General features: G+C 39.7%; 1 protein-coding gene across 1 annotated transcript in view; it reads left to right on the forward strand.

The window, feature by feature from the left end:
• Positions 1-18,505, forward strand: part of WDR11 (WD repeat domain 11) — a 52,813-nt gene extending 34,308 nt beyond the window's left edge. Inside the window, exons 17-29 of the mRNA XM_082222740.1 lie at positions 2,588-2,694; positions 3,562-3,676; positions 5,398-5,569; positions 7,119-7,227; positions 8,496-8,558; positions 9,839-9,904; positions 11,463-11,640; positions 12,254-12,349; positions 12,564-12,729; positions 13,550-13,647; positions 14,620-14,765; positions 15,747-15,826; positions 16,242-18,505. Of these exons, the coding sequence (XP_082078866.1) occupies positions 2,588-2,694; positions 3,562-3,676; positions 5,398-5,569; positions 7,119-7,227; positions 8,496-8,558; positions 9,839-9,904; positions 11,463-11,640; positions 12,254-12,349; positions 12,564-12,729; positions 13,550-13,647; positions 14,620-14,765; positions 15,747-15,826; positions 16,242-16,390 (1,545 nt within the window). The 3' untranslated portion in view covers positions 16,391-18,505. The remainder of the gene's footprint in view (positions 1-2,587; positions 2,695-3,561; positions 3,677-5,397; positions 5,570-7,118; positions 7,228-8,495; positions 8,559-9,838; positions 9,905-11,462; positions 11,641-12,253; positions 12,350-12,563; positions 12,730-13,549; positions 13,648-14,619; positions 14,766-15,746; positions 15,827-16,241) is intronic.
• Positions 18,506-19,246: the final 741 nt, after the last annotated feature.

The following is a 19,246-nucleotide window of genomic DNA, read 5'->3' on the forward strand; positions in this document are numbered from 1 at the left end:
GTAACTGATTCCCTTTCCAATACTTAGCCACCAGAATTCTTGCTGCAGACATTGCGTATAAGAAAAATTTAGTTTTATCTTTTAGAACATCGTCATTTAATATTCCTAAAAGGAATGCCTCTGGCCTTTTACTGTATGATATTCTTAGTATTTTCTTTATTTCTTCATAGATCATGCACCAAAATTTCTCAATTTTAGAACTAAGGGTCATGCTTAGTAACACCGGAAAGAGCACTGAAGAATATAACAACTATTCTTGAGGCAAACATTGTTAGTTTGACCCAACGACTCCAGTAGCCATGTAATGACTCTGGTATGCATAAGGAACTCCATGCCAGTACGATTTGGACTCTATTACCTCTGGCAGCAGAACTAAGAATACAAAATCTTCTGCTATGCTGTCCCAGTGTCTCCAGTTAAAAACACTTCAGAATCTGCTTTCTTCCTTTGCCTTCAGATTAGTAGCATGCCTAAACACACACTCTTTAAGTCATAGTTATGCATATGAAATGCTGACCTCCTGTGGCCACATAAACAACTTTTCATTGCTGAAATGTTCTAAATTATAGCCCTTGGCTACGTCCCTGAAGCTACTCACATTTGACAAGTTCCATCAACCTTTACCATCTCTACATGATTTGCAGCTTCACTGTCAGTTCTTAAATATTTTCAAACAGAATATTTAGTTTTCTGGTTCTTTGCTTTCAAATCCAAGTAACAAAAGGAGCTTCTAAATTAACCCCAGAGGCTAGCTTCCTGCCTTACTGCCCATTTATTATTTGACCACTAAACAATTGTAAACCTGACATCAAGAACCCCATTTGTCTTCTAAAGTGCCTGGATTTTTCTAAGCAAGACATGAAGTCATCCTTGCAGTAGCACACCATGTGTAATTTTGCCGACAGGCATTTGTAGGCTAAATGATTATTTGGCTTCCAAATGCCATCATGTCACAGTAAAACTGATCCCCCTCTTTCAGGGGAGATGAATCGTGCCACAAAAGAGGACATTCTTGGCCCAGGTCAACATTTCACTCTGAAGGTCTTCATTTGTTCTTTTTCATTGCTTTAAAGCTTTACAAATCTTTTAGATTAGCTTTTCTCATGTGGTGTTGCCCTCCTTTATATAGGTCAGCAATCAAGATATTTTAAAAATCCTTCTGTTCAAACTGTCAGGGTGTCTGTTTTCAGATAATGTGACAGCTATCACAAAGAGTGACCTGCTGTTATAAATCCAGCCTCCGATGGCTTTAGAAATATGTCAGATTATGGACCGGGGAGATGAAGAATAATAATGGCAAAACTCCTGTATTTTGTGGGGTTTTTCCTTTGGGGTTTAGTAGAAAATTATCTGTTACAAATATAGATGTAATATATAAATGTCGAAGCTACTTCAACAACCTTTTATGTGAATGTCATTGGTAAAGGGAGGGGGTTATTCAAGTGATAAATAATCTATTTTACATTCTGTATGGATAATGGTTTGTGTGTGTGCAGAGGCATACATATAATTAGAGAGCATACATGTTCTGCTATTTTCAAATCACTTAACATCAGTGGATTCTTAAGTGCATTTACTTGATTGTGTGTAGATACTTCTTCATTTTTGTATTATATGCAGTATAGTGCTAAACCAATAAATAAATTGTGGTTCACGAGTAGTTTAAGGGTCAGAACCTGGCTCTCTGTTTTTCATCTCTGAGCTACATTATAAAATAGTTCATCTAAGCAAGTAGATTTGTCAGGGAGGACCTTTTATTCAGTTATAGGATTAAAAGAAAAGGTAACTGAGGTTGACTGCATATTCGACCTTGGCTTCTCTCTTCCCTAAAGCAAACATACAGTTGCTTCCCCATTGATCCTTTTATTGACATTTGTGCTTTAGCATTTGGAAGCTTTCATTTTCAAACGAAGGAGGAAAAAAACCACAACTCTACAGTGTAGTACACATATTCCTGAGCTTTCAAAATATAATATTAAAAAAATAAGATTCTGGCCTCAAAACTATATTAATGTTGTTTTTAGTGGCCTCTCTTGTATCAACAATGGAAGAATTTGACTTACTCTTTTTTGGTATGAGGTCAAAATACTCAGCATGAGTTGACACAACATCACAAAGGCTAGAAATTAACCACATAGTTGATAATAAAAAAGCAAGTACAAGTTCACATATTATGGCTTAGATCCTAAAGCAAATTTGTTTAAGAAAGTTTACAGAAGAAAAGTTTTCCATCCCTTGCAGCCACCTGCATGCTACTCCCACAAGCCTCTTCAGACAGTTGTGCAACCCTTATGGTCAATTTGAGTGAGTTCGGGGCAGTTTGTAATGATCTCCACATCCCCCAGCATCCATGCTGGATCCTACAATGATCAGAAGAGCCTTCTTACCCTCCAAAGAGGCTTTGCAACAGGGAGCAGGGAGAGTCTGCAGAAGAGACACTCCTTCCATGAACTTTCTTAAGCTAACTTAATTTGGAATGCAATTTGGAATGTTTTACAAATGACTGATTGGTTTATACTGCCACTTATGCCTATTTTGTGTAGTTTCTGTTTCACAGCTTTAATCTCTACTTTTTAAAACTTTGCAGGGAAGCATGGGCAGCATAACATGCATTGCGTGGAAAGGAGATATCTTGGTCCTGGGAGATGTTGATGGAAATTTGAACTTTTGGGACTTAAAAGCCAGAGTATCCAGGTAGTGATGGGGTGGCACAACCAGTTAAACAACAACAAAACAAACCCCTCCAGTGAAGCCTAATTCGCACATGACTCAAGTGATTGCCCCTCAAAAAGTCAGAGATTGAGGTGTGGAAAGTCCTTTTCTGTGAATCAACAATCCCGTCATGAGAAACTTCCCAGGAGCTCCTCTACACATATACCTCCAGAACCTTCCTGACATTTCTGGAAAATGCCCAAACCACATGGGTTATGTTTCACAAAAATGGCTAACCATGCACATACGTAGGAGTTCAGTGCTGTATTTACTTTTGCTGGCAACTACTCTACCAAGTAATAGAGAAAGTGGATCTAATTCATAGCACGTGTTTGAAATAATTCTAAATTTTGCCACAAAACCATGTCAGACCCAAGTTGTCTATGAGCCCACTAGCTGTACAGCTTTCTTTTTACAAAATATGGGTCCAGAAGGATTGCCACACAAATACTGGGATTGTGTACGTAATAAGCTGACATGATGCTGTTGCTATAGTGATGCTTCCTGAGGTGGTTTTGGGGTGGCACAACCAGTGTGGCAGCACAGGGTGCTGTGCTGCAGGGACCCCCGCAACAATACTGCAGAATGGAGCGAGAGAGGTTGGGGGGGTGCATCAAATTTTAGCATCACACAGGGTGCTGCTGAAATTTAAGAGCCCAAAGCCCACCACTGATGCTTCACTAGATGACTATAATCAAAATAATATCTGTAGAGGGGCGAAGTGGTGGTTTAGATGACAAGTTCTCCTTATGATTCCATTTAGATGGTCTCAGAAGTTTAGTTCTTCAGTCTGTCCTGGTAAACTCAAGGGGGAAATGTACTATTTGTGTCCTACCTTTTCCTTTCCAGAGGCATACCCACACACCGAGGCTGGGTAAGGAAGATACGCTTCGCCCCTGGAAAAGGAAACCAAAAGCTAATAGCAATGTACAATGATGGAGCTGAAGTTTGGGACACAAAGGAGGTCAGTACCAATTTTGCTTTACTTGTCTGAATTGGTTCTAAACTGCAAGCATAAAATGATGCTTACTTGTGTCACAAAGGAGATTTAACTTTTCTTGGCTCTTTCAAACTGCTACCAGCTGCTTAGTTGGTTTTGCCTAGATTTTTCAGCCATTAAAGTGTTGCTAAACTAATTGGGTGAAATCCAACATCCGTCATACGCCAAGCAGAGCCACTGAAATCAATGGACTTGAGTAATTGTTTTATTGTGTTTATTATTTATCACAGATGCATTTGCTGCCCTGGGCTCCTTTGTGAAAAAGGAAATATATACAGTGGTGCCTCGCAAGACGAAATTAATTCGTTCCGCGAGTTTTGTCGTCTTGCGATTTTTTTCGTCTTGCGAAGCACGGTGTCGGGAAAGTTTTGGAAAAGCTTCAAAAATCACCAAAGTCTTTAAAAACCTCAAAAAAGGCTACCACACCGCGTTCTATGAGTTGCTCCTCGAAGTCAAGTCGCAACTGTATTAACAGTGTTAAGAAAAAGGAAACAAACTTGCAAGACGTTTCCGTCTTGTGAAGCAAGCCCATAGGGAAAATCGTCTTGCGAAGCAGCTCAAAAAACCCTTTCGTCTTGCGAGTTTTTTGTCTTGCGAGGCATCATTCCATCAATTTCAGTGTATTTAATTTGTCTGATTTTCAGACCAAAGGCTCTTGGAAGTTAAATACCGTATTTTTTGCCCTATAGGACGCACTTTCCCCCCTCCAAAAATGAAGGGGAAATGTGTGTGCGTCCTATGGGGCGAATGCAGGCTTTCGCTGAAGCCTGGAGAATGAGAGGCATCGGCGCGCACCGACCCCTCTCGCTCTCCAGGCTTCAGGAAGGTGTCCGCAAGGCTTTGCGGGCAGCAGCCTGCAGCGTGGAGCATGGGGCACCCTCCGGAGGACCCCCCCCCCCCCCGTGCTTCGTGCAGGTGTCTGCAAGCCTTGCGCGCCCGGCGGGAGTTCCCGCGGGCTTGCAAGGCTTGCAGGTGGCAGCCTGTTCTGGGGGCTGGGGTCGGGGGAAGCTCGGGCTTCCCCCGCTCCAACCCCGTGGCTGGGGGGAATAATTTTTTATTCTTCATTTCCCCCCCAAAAAATGAGGTGCGTGCTATGGGCCAGTGCGCCCTATAGGGCGAAAAATACGGTACATTCCACGTAGAAATACAACCAAGCATCACAACGACAGTTATTGAATGATGGCTTGCCCTTGTTTTTCAATACTAGAGTTTTGCTTAACAGGCATTGTGCCCAGTTCAGACACATCACTACCAACTTGACTAGATATAATTGAATAGAGAAGCTTCAAATTCAACCACAAGGGTGGAAGGGAGAACCAAGTATTACTAATTACAGTTGAATGTATGTGTGGTGTTAAATTTAATTTTTTAAGATGTTTATAAAACAAAAGGAACCCAGTAATATTTGCCATAAGGACTGACAGTAGTAAAGTGGAAAATATTTAAAACATTTATGAAGTATTCACATTTTGTAGACTGTCACAGTAATGCTGCCACATATTAGCTGGCAGGCTTTTACATTTTAAATTTTGTTTTATATAATTGACTCTAAAGGACAGCCTTTCTCCCTTGCCTGATTATATTGCTGAGACTCATGGAAACAAAACATAATTTCACTGTGTCTGTACATGGAAAGGGAGACCACTTCGTGTTCTAAAGCTAAAATATGTTGCATTTTTTTTCAGGTGCAGATGGTGAACAGCTTAAGAACTGGAAGAAATGTCAATTTTAGAGTACTTGATGTTGACTGGTGTACCTCTGACAAAGTGATCTTGGCATCAGATGATGGCTGCATCAGAGTGCTAGAGATGACAATGAAATCAGCATGTTTTAGAATGGATGAGCAAGAGCTAACAGGTATGGACAAAGGCCAAGCAAATGCAGCTCAGTTCTTTATTAGATTGCATTCATTTGGCACATGAAGTGATCAACAGAGGAGTGTTCCCTGTTCAAATAGTCAATGAGATAGATGCATATATTTTTTTACCAGGATTGTGGAGTCAGAAGAACTGAAATGTTATTGATTTCAGCCAGGAAGCTACCACTAGCAGTTTTCCTGCCAGTGGTAGCAGCAAAGGCTCCAAAACTGAGTGTTCACAAGAATATTAATGTTACAATATATCTGCCTTAAATGATTACTGTACTTCACTTCAGCACTTCAGAATGAAATGAAGAATGTTTCTTTGTTGACTATGTATTCTACCTTTTAAAATTATTATTAAAAAATAATTGGCCCATTCTGAGGTCCTTTCTCTGGTTTACTATCGAAAAGGCCAGAATCCCGCCAGCGTGTGCTTTGAAATCTGTCTGATTTACTTGTTTAGACATTGCACTCTTCAAGAGTTTAATCATTGTACTTTGGCGACTACTCAATATTTTTGTTATTAGTATTGTGACAGGGCACTTTCCTAAAGATACTTATACAAAGATGTGTATGCAAGCTCCATGTTTAAAATAAATTGCCATCTTCTATTCAGCAGATTCAAGAGGTATTTCAGTCCATATTTTTTGAAAAATTATACTTCTTGTTGGAGTACATCATTAATTCTCTTTGCAGTGTAAAATAATGATGCTTCCCGTGTTCTGCTATTTTATTAGATTGCCAGTGTGAATAATAATAATAATTAATATCTATTACTATTCACGGTCTTGCATTTTGAGTCAGATTCAGATTTTCTGTTGTATATTTACTATCAGATATCCCCTGGAAACACAGACAATTCTGTGACATAGCTTGTGCTGTTTCTGCAGAATGCATCTTTCCCCTCCTTCCTTTTCATGAGCCACTTTATAATTCCTCTAGTGCTATCTAACTATAAGTATATCCACTTGGTTTTTATTATCATCACTGCTCAGATCTTTATTTAAATTGTGGTTAATGCCCTAGAACCAGAGCAGCAGAACTATATGATTCCAAGGAAAAATTACACTTTGGAGCGCTTTATGTACTACTGAGAAATAATCTGCCTCAAATCTGTGCTGGACTTGGTTAAGCCATGCCCCTAAACTATGCATTTACTTCTTTTAACAAAAATTTGATGGAGGAGATCCAAACCAGTTACCTTTTCAGATCAGTTTTTGAAACCCAGACTGCAGTATGCCTGCAAGCCAAATATTTCCAGTGAAGCTAAGCATTGACAACCGCGAACAAAAGAGAAAACCAGTGTCTTAACCCTTGGTCATGATTCCCAGGGTATGCACTCAAAATCACACCCATCCATATTATGGTCTGTGCAATGGCAACAATTCTGGGGACTGCAGTTCTTTCTGGAACACTGTAAAGAAAACAAGCCTTCTCATACTCCATTGCAGATGCACTGTAAGCAAGCACAGATCCCAAGTTCTTTAATATCAGATTGACTAACAACAGATTTTCTTTCTTTTTCCTCCCTTTTTTTGTTTCTAGAACCTGTGTGGTGCCCATATCTACTTGTTCCAAGAGCTTCCTTGGCATTGAAAGCATTTTTGCTACACCAACCGTGGAACAATAAATACTCTCTTGATATTTCACATATGTAAGTCTAATATATATTATTATATTGAAACACCTGCTTTTTATAAAATGGCAACGTGCCCACTAACTGTTTAGGGGTATGTGGGTGGGTAATAAAACCCAACTACTTTCCATTTAAATACTTGAATTTTACCCATCTAGAAGTGATAGTTAAACATCATTTTAGTGTATCCATCCATGGGCAAAGTATATTCTCTCCTGTTCATGCATGAATAATCCACTGGTTCCTTGAATACATTCACATATAGAGCTTCAATGTATTGAAGTACAAATAAATGCAATTTGGTTCGATTTGGAATAGCCCTAAGAAGTGCTAATGACTGCAGAGTTGGGATTTCTGAGCATCCATTTATCCCTTTACATGAGTAGAGCACTCATAACATTGCACTAAATGGGAAAACCATTCCATTCACTGGAGTCCTTGGTTGACAGATATGGATGTTTTCAGAGAAGGTGACTCACAGTCCGGACTTGAAATGGAGAAAAGTGCCCAGAGTGACTCTGGGACATCTTGTCAGCATCTAAACACTGATCCAGACCAGAAAGAAACCCACTTATTTCAACTTCGATTGCTCTTGATTATTTTTGATTTGATTATTTAATTTCTATACCACTTAATATATTAAAATATATCTAAGTAGTATACAAAACACTGAAGAAACAACTTAAACAAAATATTACAAAAATCCATGGTTCCATATAAACATGTTACATTAATACAAAGTAATATACCGTATTTTTTGCTCTATAATACGCACCAGACCACAAGACGTACCTAGTTTTTGGAGGAGGAAAACAAGAAAAAAAATATTCTGAATCTCAGAAGCCAGTGAAAGCAGCAATCCCTCTTGCTGTTCTGGCTTCTGGGATAGCTGCACAGCCTGCATTTGCTCCATAAGACGCACACACATTTCCCCTTACTTTTTAGGAGGGAAAAATGAGTCTTATAGAGCAAAAAAATACGGTATATAAATCAATATCAATTCATTTTCCTTCTGACACACCCTCCCTCTGCGTTCTCACCCAGCATCCAAACAAACTTGGCTCACCCAGAAAAGTTTCACAACGAGAGGAGTTCCTAAAAACAACAGACAGCACTCTAGTTTCTCACTCTAGACCATGCTTTTTTCTTCCTTTGGCTCTTCTGAACTGTGAGCACGGTGCAGGATGTGCAGGGTTCTGCAGCATGTGCCATGCTCTTCATCAGATTGGGATGTTTCATCTGAGACTGTAGATATTTGTCTATTAAATCAAATGTTTACTTTGCAGAAATTATCCAGAGAATGAAAATGTTAAAAATCTGCTACAGGAACAGTTGAACTCACTGTCAAAGTAAGCAAATTTCAGTTTGTGTTATGCTACTAAAATGCATTAACATCGTTTTCTTTTGAGTTCTCCTGTTTCTCTCTGATATGCATCTTGAGAGATATTAATGTGGCAGTAATCTTTAAGTTCATATTTCTTATCAGATCTAGTCACACTGTTAACTTCAAACCTATATAGACTGAAATCCTATACATGCTAGCCTCAGAATAACTACCATTCAATTTAATGGAGTTTCTTCTGAGTAGTGTATAAGACTGCATGGTAGACAAGGAAACTTTTAGAACAGTTTTATATTTTTACTTTTTGTGTTAGTACCGCTACTGGCAGTCATATTGATCTGGAAGCCAAATTAATGTTACGGATTGACAAAATAGTTTAGTGTGATGCAGAATCCGTGCTGGCACATACTACATGCACTTAAATACAGTTTTAATCCATGACTCAGCTTTATCACGTCCAAAATTTGCCATACGTTTCAAGCTTACTTTTTCTTTAAAAATCCGCAACATCCCCTTAATAATAAATGTTTCCGCAAAATACTGGAGGGGCTATGGGAACATATTTTCATATATGCCAAGAATATAGTACCATTAATGGGTTCTGGCGGCAAACCATTGATGAAATTATGCCCTAGAATTTTGTACTTGTAGCTAAATCAGCAGTGTAATGTCTTTTCAGACAGCCATCCTTTTGTCTTGCTAGCAGCAATACTAGAAATAGCATACCAGCAGAAGAATCTCATTGGGATTCTTAAAACACTGATATTGACAAGCATACAAACAGCTCCATGCTTCTAATTTAATGGCTATGGATCACTAATTAAAGAGTACAAATTATCTGATTTGTAAATGAGTCATTGGTTGAATGGTATTTTAAAAGATGGATGTCATTTTGTATAAATAAATCCTGTAATAGTGATATACTGACCCTATATGAACACAGAAAGCTGCCTTATACAGAGTCAGATTATCGTTCCCCCTAGTTCCATATTGCCTACACTGACTGGCAGCAGCTCTCCAGGATTTTAGATAGGAGTTTTTTCGAATCCTACCTAGAGATACCAGGGATTGAACCCGGGACTTTTTGCATACAAAGCTCCCGGTCAAGTTTCAGTGGTTATAATATGTATGTTAACCTCTTTCCGTTTTATAAAAATGTGTGGAAAATGGTTTCCTTTAAAGTAAAAACAACCACCACCTGCAGTATCTAGGTTGATGCACATAATGTGTCTGAATGTGTTTCATAGCAAGATATGAAAATATAAACTATAAATTATCTTTTCTTAGTGACATCAGAAAACTTTTGCTTGATCCAGAGTTCACCCTCTTGCAACGATGTCTATTGGTTTCAAGGTAACAGAGAACTTAAGTCAAAAGCACAATCCCTGTTTTGCAAGTAATTTGTCTGTAGTCCTTAGCCTGGTGATCGGTATTTTTGTTTAAAACCAATAGGGGTATTAGAGCATGCTTTCTGTAACTGAATAAGCATCCCGGTATAAATGATAGGTGCAAAGGGTTATGTTTCTAATAAAAAAATCATTTGAAGTATTTGATGGTGTTATTTATAAAGTTGTGTACAGCAAAAGCCTTTCCGTCTTTAACTACCTGTCAAATAACCTTTTTATCCTTCTTGTGCGACTGCATATATTTACTTGTGCAAGATACATTGTCTGGAAAGCATACATCAGTGTTTGGGTCTTGCCATGTCAGAATGCTGGTATGAGATTGTGTGGCTGAACATTCTTGCCTGTAGAAAACCAGCATGTTAATTTAATTTTCTGTACATGTGGGGAAATAGTAGAAAGGACCATCTGTAGTAGCCAAAGGAGGCTTGCCCATTCAAGCTAATAGGACACTGCTCCACCAACCTCAAACTGCTCTCCGTCAACCTCCACCTGCCCACCTTCCTATTTACAACCAGTCCAGGGAGAATCACTGCATGGTGTCCTTCTGGAACTCAGCAGGCAGGAAGTTGGAGGCGAGTAGAATTAGTTGGCTCCACCTATCATTGGTTCTGGCTCTAGTTACTGATGTACTCACTGTCTTCTGCCCTACTAGCTCCAGCGGGCACCAGCCACCACTGGTAGCATAATAATCCCAAGTGGGCTGTATTGCTGCTTTTTGTCATTACATAGCAATTAGCATAAGAAGAGCACTGCTAGATCAGACCAAAGTTATATTCAATTCATCATCCTGTTCTCACAGTGGCCAGTTAGATGCCTATGGGAAGTCCACAAGCAGGACATGAGTGCAAAATAACCCTCCCCACTTCAGTTGGTATTTAGAGGCATAATCCCTTCGATACAGCTATCCTAATTAGTAGGCACTGATAGTCATATTCTCCCTGAATTTGCCTAATCTCCTTTTAAAGCTGTCCAAGTTAGTGGTCATTGCTTCTATGATATGCAGTAAATTTTACAGCTTGGATATGCACTGTGCGATGAAGTGCAACCTTTTGTTTGTCCTGAATCTTCCAACATTCAGTTTCATTGTATGAGCCTTGGATAGGAAGGAAAACCTCTGTCTGCTTCTCTATACCATGATTTATTTTGTACACACTTTACATGTTGTCGTTCTCAACTAAAAATCCTCACCATTGTGACCTTTCCTCATGGGGAAGATTGTACAGTGCAGAACCGTGTGGTGTAGCGGTTAAAGTATTGGACTAGTATCTGGGAGACCAGGTTTCAAATCCCCATTCAAGCCATGAAGCTCACCTTGGAGCATTCATCACTCTCAGCCTAACCTACCTCCCAAGGCTGTGAGGATAAAATGGGGAGAAGTATGTACTCCGCTTTGAGTTACTTGGAGGAAAATGGGTTATATATGTGATAAATAAATTGCCTATTTTCTGCATTACTTCTTTGTGTTGCTGATGGTGAATATAACGACAGTCGTTTTATTTTGCCAGGCTGTATGGAGATGAATCTGAACTGCATTTCTGGACTGCTGCCGCCCATTATTTGCATACTTTTTCCCGGGGGAAACCATTAACTGTAAAAGCAGAAGACACATTGATTCCTCAAGGAAAATGGATTAGTCCACTAGATATATGTTATGATATACTATGTGAAAATTCCTATTTCCAGGTATTGCAAGATTTTAAAACTAAGTCAAATCTCTTTGACATAAAGGCTTTTCTCTTATACAGAGCTTTTATATTTAAGAGCATGTCTAATTGTTTTTGTTACTCATGCACCAAAATATTTAATTATGTGTTTTTTTAAAAGCAATTATACTGCTTGGTTATAATAAAATCTCTACAAGGAATGTAAATAGATATACAGCACGGTTCAATGTTTGTTGCATTTAGAGAACATTGGTCACTGATCACAGTAGAAATAGTATTTATTTTTTATTTTGCATTTATAGCTACATTGCCCCATAGCCTGTGGCCTGATTTATACCAATTCTGCTCTAAAGACTAGGTGAATTACCATCAAGAGGTTCACTGGTCTTTGTTGTGAATTTGAGGAGCTTTCAGAAACGGTGGAGTTAACTCAAATATTCCTGTCTCCTATTGTACAAATGGGTTAAATTTCCAATAACTTAACTTCAATGTCAGGCAAACCCACAGCCTATTGTTAATCATAGACCTAAAGTGATGCAACCTAAATACCTGGATTCATTGGTGGTGTTGTCTCATATGTCTTGTTGTCTGAAAAATCATTCTCACTTTCTTAATCACTTGATTATTTGCAGAAATTCCAGCTTGAAAGGGTCAATCTCCAAGAAGTTAAGAGATCAAATTACGACCACACCAAAAAATGCACTGACCAGCTGCTGCTTTTGGGCCAGGTTTGTGGCACCTAGTTTAGACTTTCTACAGTTGTTCAGTTTATTAGCATGCTATGAATAAATGAGCGAAACATTGACATTAGGCATTGCTACAATGTAATTTTTGTTTTCTTTTTTTAAAAAAAGTTCTCAAACTTGTGTGGTGGGTTAGGTATTTCTGAGTGTAAAGGAACCATTGAAAGCTGCATAATGTTTTGTTTTCTCTCTTTCCTAGACTGACAGAGCTGTGCAGTTGCTTCTGGAGACAAGTTCCGAGAATCCCTATTACTACTGTGATTCCTTAAAGGCATGTCTGGTCACAACAGTCACTTCCTCAGGTCCTTCCCAAAGTACTATTAAATTGGTAGCGACCAACATGATTGCAAATGGAAAGCTGGCAGGTGAACTGTTTGTTCTGTTTCTTGAGCCTAAAATAATTACTGAACTGACTTAGGGGTCATGGGGGGAGAGGAGAGGGAGGGCAAGTTCCTTTGTGCAGCCAAAAGCAGCACTTAGTTGGATACCGCTCCCAGTTTTGAGTGCCGCTAGACACTTGCAAAATTGCCTGCACCATATTTAGCTAGGATAAAGTTCAGCTGATTTTATGCTGTGCAGGGACTGCCTTCGTAGATAAAAACCGACGTAGCTATACTTTTTTGTGCTAATGAAGCATTAAAAGAAGGGGGATAATAGAGTTAGGAAATCAGGCCTGAGTGCTTACTGGAAGGACAGATCCTGAAGCTGAGGCTCCGATACTTTGGCCACCTCATGAGAAGAGAAGACTCCCTGGAAAAGACCCTGATGTTGGGAAAGATGGAGGGCACAAGGAGAAGAGGACGACAGAGGATGAGATGGTTGGACAGTGTTCTCAAAGCTACCAGCATGAGTTTGACCAAACTGCGGGAGGCAGTGGAAGACAGGAGTGCCTGGCGTGCTCTGGTCCATGGGGTCACGAAGAGTTGGACACGACTAAACAACAACAATAGAGTTAGGTGCAAGCACAGCACTGCAACTGAATGGTTTCTTTGAGCTCTTGAAAAGTTTCTTTGGGCTCTTTTAAGTGTCTTTCTACAGGGTAGAAGTAAATGTTTGTAAGTAATGAAATTTGGGTCAGAGGAAAATTGGGCTGCTTGCACTCCAGGTAGAAATACTCACAATCTCTTTGATATTCTCCGTGTTTTTAAATTGTGATTTGTTAAGCTCAGACAACTTCTTTTTCAGAGGGGGTCCAGTTACTGTGTTTAATAGATAAAGCTGCTGATGCCTGTCGTTACCTGCAGACCTACGGTGAATGGAATCGAGCAGCATGGCTTGCAAAAGTAGGCCATTTTTCTCAGTCTATCCTGTATGAGTTGCTCCTTGCTAATAAATGTTTAAAGCTGGCACACTCTTAGTTCACTCACAGGAGGGTGAGGGATTCGCAGCTTCAGTGTTTTTAACTCTTGGAGGAGGTAAATTTCACACATGCACATTTTGATGACAGCCTGTTCAGGAAACATCACACTGAAGACTGTTCAGTTTTAGCAATACACATCAAAGAGAGTATTACAGACTTCTGAATGGAAGCAACCAACATTGGGATGGCAGGGGGAGGCTGTTAGCCAATTCCAAGGGAGAAGAGTTGTTTAACCAGAATCATTGCCTTTGGAATTGAGCTGTCTATGACAGCTGACGAGTTGTTTTCCCTCATAATACTGCCAGGTGAGTTCTGCCCATGTCTCCTGATTGGAAACTCACAGATCTCCAGAATTATTATTATTAATTATAATAATGCAGTTCAGGCCCAGCTTTTACTTCCAGGTTCTTACTTTTGCCTCCCCAGCTGGTCTTCCTTCACAGTCTCCTTCTGACCTTATGTTACTCTTTGCCTCCAGTTCCTATGGTCTCTCAAGCTCCCTTGTGTTCTTTATTGTGGTCAGACATTTCCCTGACCTTGCCACTTGTGATGATGTTATTGTTGCTTTCTGCTAGTCCACTTCCTATGGTTAACTGGAACCCTCTTGCTTTTGGGGAAATACATTTCCACTCAAGGTTCTTGGCAGGACCTGACCTTGGAATTTGTGGTGGGAACACTGGTGCTTTCTGCAGGATGTTCACCAAAACAATTGTGTGGATACAAATTTATAAGAATGCACTCCAGCCCCAAATGTTGTTTACCAAAAACCTTTTTAAAAGCTTCCATCCAAAGGAGAGGCAATATAACTGGTATGCAGTATTATGTATATTTTTGTACCTTATTGCGCTGTTTCTTGGCTTCTAAGATGGCTTCAAATATTTCTAATCTGTCGCAGGTTCGTCTGAATCCAGAGGAGTGTGCTGATGTGTTCAAGCGTTGGGTTGATCACCTTTGTTCTCCACAAATCAATCAGAAATCCAAGGCCATCCTTGTCCTCCTTTCCCTGGGTTGCTTTGTGAGAGTTGCAGAGATGTTGCACAGGTCAAATGAGGCATTTTTTCTTTGCTTTGCTTATTTGAAAATTTACTAGGCATTCTTCAATAGATGTATATACTCAGTGGCATACGTAAAAATACTGTTGTTACAATTTTTGAGGTCAACAGCAGGACCATATATACAAACAGAGCCAAACCAAAAGTAGAAAAGACGCACATCCAATTGAGAATTAAAACAGCAATTATACCTAAAAGGCATATCTGAATAAGCAGAATAAGTTCAAATGCATGTGTTTTCTCTGAGAGAGAGCATCTTAATTTTTCAGTAAGTAATCTGATTGGGCTCCAATCCTGAACCCAGTTACCTGGGTGTGAGCTTCATTAAACTTCAGTAGACATTTATTGTATTGTGCTGCTGTTTGTGTTTTAGTCCGTTACAGCAAACACATTAAGTGTCCTTTGGTAGCCAGATACATTGTGGTATAAGCATTCATGGATTAGCTCACTTGAAGTGTCATTTTCAGTTGGTAGGTAATATAGAAGTGTGCAAGCACAGTTGCACACAAACATACAACGTAAGAGAACAATATAAACGCTGGGCAGAGGTCTATGGAACACAAACATTTTCATGGACTAGAGACCACTCCATCAAATGCTATGGGGAATCTTCAGCTTGCAGATAGATAGATACATGCACGCAAGAGACATAATTTCATGCAGTGGGCCTCAAAAGCGACAAAATGAGTAAACTACTATTTTTATCTCCTTGTTAATGTGTTTGAACTGTTATATTTCTTTAGTCAGTAGAGGCTAGAAAGTAGTACTTTTACTTTTGGTGGTGCAAATGCACGTGCTGTATAAATTCTTGCTCAGAATTGGGGAGCTGATCCTGTGACCCTTTCCAAGTTTTGAATTAGAGGCATTCCTGAGTACAGTCGCAAGCCTCTCAACATACTCTCATAGTGACAGAGAATGTTGTAGGCTGCCCTGCCATTAAGAATAAAAATCATCTATTCTCTTTCAACAGCATGAGGTATTTTGACAGGGCAGCCTTGTTTGTTGAAGCTTGCCTCAACTATGGCACAATTGAAGTCAACGAAGATGCAAATATCCTTTTTATCCAGTGACTGAATACAAGAAGTCTCTTAAATAGGATTGCTTTGGGGGTTCTGTACTGTGTAATGTGTGTTTCAACTGAATTACTCATTTTGAGAGAAGAAAAAAATATTCATTGTTGAGGGAAGGGATAACATTTTCCCCAAAATGATATGGAGGATCCAGGTGATTACAAGCAGAGAGTTCAGTAAAAAATAGCATAAGTAGTATTGGGCATTTTCATGTTCAAGAGCCAAGTATTCCTCTTAGATAGTGCTAGCTTATTTAATTTAATTTAATTTAATTTGCATCACTTTCTAGAGTCATTATGATGACTCTGTTTTGTGGGGGATGGGAGAGAAGAGGTCTGGTAGCTGGTTGTCTGTTTACTCACTTCACTCTGTGCATTCCTTAACCTACACTTTACAAAAACTCATCCATGCAATATTTGCAGACTATGCCAGAAGCCTGAAGACTCTGGGGTTTAAACAGGCTGCTACTTTATTTGCCTCAAAAGCGGGACCAGCTGGTAAAGATCTATTGAATGAACTTGAACAGCTGAAAGAAGAAGAATGACAGCTCTTAAGCGAACCACTAAAAACAGAGATTTCCCATCAGATGTAATCATCAGTGAAGTAACTCTTTTAAAAGACAATGAAGGGGGCTTCTTTATGGTGAAAAATACAGTTTGGTCACAGTAGAAACTGGAAATGCTGAATGTCATGTGTGGGCAGAATTTTCTCCTAATTTGTAGAGATAATGAGTTAAGGAAAATGTCTGTATTTCTCTTAAACCAAAATTTAAGTGCTCATAAGAGCTTTTAGCTACTTAAGGTAAAGAAATGATTCATCTTCTGGTGTTTTTGAATGAAAAGTACAGAGCCATTTTGCAACCCCCAAGCACCCATATCACATCTGACATTTCCAGCAGAATCTCTTGCAATGATGCAGATGATATTGGGACTCAGTCCTGCACTCTAGCATTCTCTGTGGCTTTGTGAAAAGGAACATACATCTCAGTTTGTACACTGCTTCACTTGTTCTGCTAAATATATCACTGCTCCAAGCAACATCTAAGCAGCTTGCTCACTTGATACTGGAGATGACCTGGTATTTCATCTTAAAGTGAGCTTCTTCAAAAAGGAGGAGACTCTTTCACCCAAAAGCATGGGAGCTATGCAGTTCCCAGAGCTTGTCTGACCAGTCTTCCTTACCAGTTGAGGAAAAGCTTGGACAGGATTCCCTTTTAAAGCATGATCTCTGTGTATGTCTTCCTTCACCCCCTCCCCAAGCCCACGGGACTAGTAAGCCCTGCTGTGGACTTGCTTGCAGCCACTTGGATGAGAAAATGTGTAATGGGATCCTGCCTGAGCTTGAGCACCTTGTTGGGATGCTTCCCAAGCATTGTCAGACGAGCTCTGGAATTTCCCAAGTTTTTGCTGTGAAGGAGTTTGGAGGCCTTCAGGGCCAGCGTTTGATAGGCTTCCTGCTTGTGTCAAGGAGCCAGGCAAGAGACATAGATGAAATTTCAAGTGGACTTGAATAAAAAACATATGAACTCTGCTGGATCAGACCAAAGACCTACCATCTAGCCCAGCATCCTGTTTTCCACAGTGGTCAACCAGATGCCTATGGGAAGCCCACAAGCAGGGCATGAGGGCAAAAGTCCATTTAATGCTGGATGTTTATGCAGAAGTCCCCTCATGCTGCCTCCGATTCTGGAGGTTGTATATGGTTATTGTGACTACTGGTCATGATAGCTTTAACCTCCTTTTGTCCAATCCCCCTTTAAAGCTGCTCATTTTGCAAACAAAACTAAAAATGAGAGTATGCTCTCATGTACATTTTGCTGAGCTTTCTTGGCTATTTTAAATGAACCTATAACCCTAACCTATTTTAAATGAAACCAAGGTTAAACTTCTGCCAGTTGCGTAATACTGTTTTCCGTTTGGAACTGGGACAGGGGCCCTTTTTCAGAGCCCCATTTCCCTGTGGGGGCAGCCTTGTGGGGCCTGTGTGCCAGTGGTTGGTGGGGCCCAAGGCCATAGTAGGTGGAGCAACAGATAAAACGGAGGTATCTATGGGTTCTGTTTTTTTAAGTATGCATCTTCAATAGAAGGGAGCACACAAAAGTTTCCTCCTTTTTGGCTGCTGATCTAATCTAATCGAATGGGTATACTGTGCATAAAATGTATAGCTGTAGTACAGTACCAAATTCCATGATGCACTCACTCATTCTTAGAGCAGAAAAAGATGTTATCGCTTTGGGACAGCTTCTCCCTACATCATTCTTGATAGTAGGAGATAGTAGTAAATCATTCAGTGAGAGCAAATGTGTATTTCACAAGCAAGCACCCTAAGCGTGGGGATGGAGAGTCAGAAATGAACAAACGCATGTAGACTTCATAAAACTTGGGAGGAAGATTTCCTACCTACATGGGCTTCATAATAATAAAATAATAATGCAGAGTACAAGAAAACAGGGGAAACACACACATTTGGTATTTGGTCATTTAAACTTGCCCATATTGTTTTGTTCATTGTGTTTATTATAAGGGTGTATTATCAGGACCTATTTGCATTCCATGATTTTATAATTTCACTTACGATTTGCACTTAGAAATGGGTTCTAGGTCCTCAAACACAACTTTGTTTGCCAGTTTAAATAAATCAGTTAACTGTGCAGTACTGATGGATTGATGTGAAACCAATGTTTTTGCTTTGGAGCTCAGCAACCACGCATTGCCTTTAACAGCTAATGTCACTTTGGCACAGCAAAGGGCGAAATGAAATATCTTATCAAAGGAAGAACAACAAAATGACCCCTTTTCAAGTTCTCATGAGAGAAATGCTCATGTTGGTTGGATTTCCGACTTCTCTGGGAACTGGATAATTGGTTTCTGGCAATATGTAATGTGCACTGAACTGTGGATTCATTTAACTGTGTTTTGAATGTCTCCTTTGGCTCCTTTTCATACAGATTGCTTCATAGGATCAGTGCAGTAGAGGATCTTTTGATGCTGCCTCTTTCATCAGGTTGTGATTTCAAAATCGTTAGAATTTTAGACTGAGAATAGTCTTACTCAGATCCTCAGACTTCTTGAAACACAGGGAGTCTTTGCAGTAGTTGAAAGGCTATTGTGGTTAACAAGACTGTTTGAGTGGCCTGCCTTCTGTGCTAGTGCTAAACAGTAGTGCTAGTCACTTGAAGACATCCTAAAACAATCCTAGGTACTATATACCATGGCTAAGTAGAGATCTGTTCAAAACCCATTTATGATGTCTGGAAGCATTTCTATCTGCAGAATAGTCATAAGCTGGAGAAATGTATGAAGATGCTTGCTTTCAAATGTTCTCAGCCGGCAAGACCTATTCCGTTCATTTAACTGGCAGGAATTGTAAAAGTCTGGGTTGAGGGATATCACTAATTGAA

This window comes from Podarcis vaucheri (assembly GCF_965113315.1).
Source record: "Podarcis vaucheri genome assembly, chromosome: 5".
Classification (NCBI taxonomy): Eukaryota; Metazoa; Chordata; class Lepidosauria; order Squamata; family Lacertidae; genus Podarcis; species Podarcis vaucheri.